Here is a 4,707-nt window from a genome sequence, read left to right as displayed (position 1 = left end):
TTCACTAATGCACAGGCAGAAACAAACCATACGGTGTTACACTATACCATAAATACCTTGTTCCATCTGCGTCAGAGAAGCGGAAAGTACTGTGCTCTAAAATAACAAGATTGGCGGTGTTCTTCATAGCACGTTTAATGCAATCAGGAAGCTAAAGTTCTCAAAGGACAGTTACATTGTAGGCCTGGTACTGACTTTTTCCCTTTTAAGATACTTGGCTTCTTAAGTGAAGTCTATTAGGAATGTCAGCATTTCACAAAATTAAATTTTCACAGAAAACAAAAACAAAAACTCAATCATAACTCATTTCTAAATATAAATTGACATGCTTTTCTCTCCCCTTTGTCTATTTTAGCTGAAGACATAAATCAGTTTTCACCACAGTGTTTTTTTAACATCAGTGCAAAACTCCTTCCTTATGCACACCTGAGTAGCTGAAGTATCCAAGAGGTTAAAAACCCCTTCACACCTTGTAACATCCTTTAGTAGGAAAGGACAGTGTTAAATTTCAATGTTGTAGTGTGTTCACAACTTACCCTTACTGAATATGAGCTGATCCAAGCTCACACTTAAGTAAAACAGATAAGACCTCCACAAGAAAAACAGAGCTGTTGTAACAAGACAGGCAGCAATTCACACATCTATTCCTGGATCTAATTACTAGAACCTGTTAATTATGACATGAGTCTGTACTGTAGGTGATAGATACTACTGTAGCTGAGATACAGCTGTAAGAGACTCAAATACAGCAAGATCCATTTGTTCTTTACAAATCACAGACTGACTGACAGCATATGGGGAAGTACAGACATTAAAGCTGCATCAGCTACCATCAGCCATTCCTGTTTCAGCATCATAAAGGTCTTCTTGCCATTCATTCTCACTCTAAGTTTTCGATAAAGCCTTTTTTTTTTTTTTTTTTTTACGACTTTCTCCATCAGTATTCTTCTTTGCAAATTATAAATACTATTCCATTTTCATACAGAGGAAATATATAACATTGTTACACATATATCTTGACAGCTAGTCCTTCAATATGGACCATAACACAAAACTACAGAGCTGGTACACACAGAACACTGCTTTGGCTGAAGGCCAGGAAGTCTCTCTGTTAAGAAAAGCTACCCATCTTAGAGATGTATCTGACTAGAACTGACATATTTTAAGTGAACATGAATGTGACAGTAGGTTCACTGTGCCACATGATTCTCTGATTATCTCATTGACACAAAATATATTCTGGTTTACAAACTGCCTCCAATAATCACTATGTTTGGTTGAAGTCAAAATGGAATTGCCCAAATATATCCTACTGGCATAAGACGACAGCCTTGTTGGATGACATTAGTAATTCTTTTTAGATAACGAACATATTCAAAGTAAAGTTAAAACAAGAGTGAGATCACACAAGGTTTTGGTAATTATTTTTATGTTGCTTTTATAGCTTTTCTGCTTTCAGTAGGAAATTCCTGAATAGAAAAGGGAATGAAGAATTCCAGAAGAGAGGTTACTTCCTTCAGTTCCAGACTGTATTCCTCTGCTATTTTCTCTGCAGTCCATATATGAGGATGAAGTTTGTGATTGTTGAGAAGTGTCAGAGCCTCCACAATGGAAATTTTGCCTTTGGGAACCTTCTTAACATCTAGAGCCTCCAAATGACCTAGTTTTGTAAGTCTCTTTTCCTCATGTTTGCACGGAAGATATTCACCACCTTGATCTTTTACCTAATTGTGGAAAGGAAAACAAGAAGAGCTTAACAGCAGTTCCGTTCACTCTGCACACTGTAAGAACCAAGCTGTTTTCCCAAATACCTCTTTTCTCCATTTTCACTGCATTACAGAAAAGATGCTTTATCTGCTGCACTTCTTGATACCACCAAAGTTAGTCAGCTATTGCACAGCCATTCTACATACAGGGCCAAATCTCTACCTGGATTTGTGAAAGCCATGCATCCATTTAAACACTAGGCACTGTACATACTAAACAGCCCTACATTGGTCACACAGCGGATTTTGGTACTGAAACATAAATACAGGCGATATATAACACTCAGTACTGATTCATGGTGGAGGCATCATGTTGCAAATTGTTATTTTTCTTCTGGTACTGATAGCAGCCCTTTCATATATTCTCTCTCTCCTTCCCTTTCTTTCATATTTACATCCATGAGCTTTGTTAGACCAAAATAAAGTTACTTTGCAGCCCTATATACAGCTTGATTCCCATGATTCCCAGTGCTCAGACATCCAAAGTCTATTGTCTAAAACCCTTTCATATTTGCTTTTCCAAGTATTTTTCAAAGTGCGTCTGCCTTCCCTGTACTGCCCTTCACTAGGACTTTACCAGTGAATGTCACTGCAGAAAAGATGCAGTGGAAAACTTTAAACTCAAGGAGCACCAATTTTGAAGTTTTCATTGGCTATTGCCACAGATTAGCCCTCAGTCACTTCATATTAACCCATAAACCAAGAAGATTCTCCAGCATCCATACTGTTTCTAAATTAAAAATAACATTTGACAATATGTTACTAATTTCACCCTTCCCTAAGTATTCCTAAAATGATATTAAGGTGACAAACCCTAACATCTTAATAAAATGAGCCAGCTCTAGGTATCTTGCCAGTTCAAGACTGGGGAGGATGTGTTTTTATTTAACACCTACATGTATATTCTGCATGTCTGTTGGCATGTAGACATACACACAGAAGCATTCATACTAGTGACAGGAAAGAAAGGAATAAGCTATTGAATTAAGTTTTGTGAATAAGTCCCAGTGCTGACACTTTTATATTTTCTTAACAACTTAGTGAAGCACTAAGGGATCTATTCTGCTTTTGGCTTTTCCTCAAATCTCTCTTAGCAGCCTGACAAATGGAAGCATTAAAAGATATTGAAATCAGGCCAAAGATATTGAAATCTTTAGCACTTCAAGGTTAGAGTCTTAATCTCATTTATGAAAATAATGGATTACTTGGATAATTACTTGGATACTTCAGGGAGAAACTGCAGAAATCCACTTACATTAAAGATGCTTTTAATCTTGAATGGAAGGCACTAAAGAAGTGGTAAATCAGAGAGATTCAAGAATTTTATTGCTAGACAATCATATAACTTTTATTACCGCATGAAAAAGATGGAATAAAAAGTCCAGTAACGGAGTAGGTAAAAAAAAAAACCCACAAGATATAGCAAAACTAAGTGTAAGAGAGGAGACTGAATTCCAGCCTATGCACTACTGGAAGGGGTTTGCCTTGCCTTTCACGTGAGATCGCAGCCATTAGTGACAAGGAAACTGATCTAAAAACAGTCCCAGAAGTTATGCACTAAAGTTCAACCTCAACCACACAAGGAAAGAGCTCTGTGTAGCACAACATGAACATTTTGGCAGAGTATTTTAACTACTCATGCTAATGTCTTCATCCTCTACCACATTCACGCTTTTGTGTTTGTCCCAGTCTCCTTACTTTGAGCAATAATAAAAAAGGCATCGTGAGGTTAAAAACAAAACAAAAAAAAAGTGTAAACATTTGAAAGGTGGCACTACCATGGCACTCCCTCCCATATCTTCAAGACCATGAGGGTCAAACACAGCCAGTGCTACTGATATATGGAAGAGCAATAAAAACAACAGCTTCATCTGTAAAAATGCAATAGTTTTTAGGCACTGATAGAGTATTTCCCTTGAAAAGTCTGCACCCTAGCCGATATTTGCATTGAGTCTGAGGACCACGAAGCGAATGCTCGCTCCTACAGTCAGACTCACCTGCGCAGGGGGATCTCGAGACTCAACATAAACATCCTTTAACAAAGCGAGGAGCCTGTCGTCCTTTCTGTAGATTTCCTCCTGTATTTCTGGGCGACCTAAACGCAAGCGCGGTCAGCAGTCGCCGTTAGCGGCGACAAAACCCATCAGAAATCAGTCCCAACGGTTACACAGAAACACGCGCCAACGGCCACTGTTGCCCCTAGCAACCGCCGCGGCAACCGCCCCGCCCCGCCCGCCGCGCCTTCCCGGCGTGCCCCGCGCGCGCCCGCGCCGCTCTCAATGTCACCCGCAGCCGCGGGCCCTGCTCCCGCCCGCGCCGGGTGCCCACGCGCCACGCGACCGCGGCCGCCCACGTCGCGCCGCCCGCTCTCCTCGCGCCTCGAGGCCGCTCGCCGCCCTGCCGCTCCTCCGCGCCGCTTGGGGCGGGGTGGGGGGGGAGGTACTCACCGGCCAGCGGGTCGAGGCGCATCGTGGGGTGGCGCGGCGCGGGCGTGGGCTTCTCCTTGCTGATCTCGCGGCGGGCGCGGTTCTCCACGTTGAAGGTGCGGAACACGCGCGTCACCCGCGCCCCCATGGCCGCCGCCCGCGCCTGCGCAGCGCCCGGGGGCGGGCGGCGCCGCCGCGCATGCGCACGCGGCTGCGGCGGGGCGGGGCGCTCGCGGGGGCGGCGGGCGCCCGTTGCCGCCTCATAACCGATACGAAACCCTCAAACGCGCCCTCGCGGGGGGCTTGTCGCCTTATCTGTGCGTTGCTGTAATCGTGTTTTCAAATCCTCCTTTATTCTTGTGGAAAAAGTGTCCTCTCGCTGCTGCAAGAATAGAGGCGCGTTACGGTCGTTCTGGAAAGTCTTTTTTCCCCCCCAAGAATCTACTTGCGGATGAAAGTGCAGTAATAACGGTCTCCCGCAATAGCAACACGTGTCTTACAGTCCCTCTACTTCT

The 4,707-nt window shown here is 43.4% G+C and overlaps 1 protein-coding gene across 1 annotated transcript; it reads right to left on the bottom strand.

The window, feature by feature from the left end:
* Positions 1–1,412: 1,412 nt before the first annotated feature.
* Positions 1,413–4,365, bottom strand: NDUFAF4 (NADH:ubiquinone oxidoreductase complex assembly factor 4). Its single transcript, XM_088520405.1, has 3 exons — positions 4,214–4,365; positions 3,764–3,861; positions 1,413–1,724 (listed from the first exon to the last, which is right to left on the bottom strand). Exons 1-3 carry the CDS (start codon positions 4,338–4,340, stop codon positions 1,428–1,430), a joined length of 522 nt encoding a protein of 173 aa, XP_088376531.1. The 5' UTR covers positions 4,341–4,365; the 3' UTR covers positions 1,413–1,427.
* Between the last annotated feature and the right edge of the window lie 342 nt (positions 4,366–4,707).

This window comes from Tinamus guttatus, unplaced genomic scaffold, assembly GCF_059628265.1.
Source record: "Tinamus guttatus ecotype Peru unplaced genomic scaffold, ASM5962826v1 Tinamus_guttatus_pri_ptg000088l, whole genome shotgun sequence".
Taxonomy (NCBI): domain Eukaryota; kingdom Metazoa; phylum Chordata; class Aves; order Tinamiformes; family Tinamidae; genus Tinamus; species Tinamus guttatus.
This window is presented reverse-complemented; position numbering and strand designations above follow the sequence as displayed.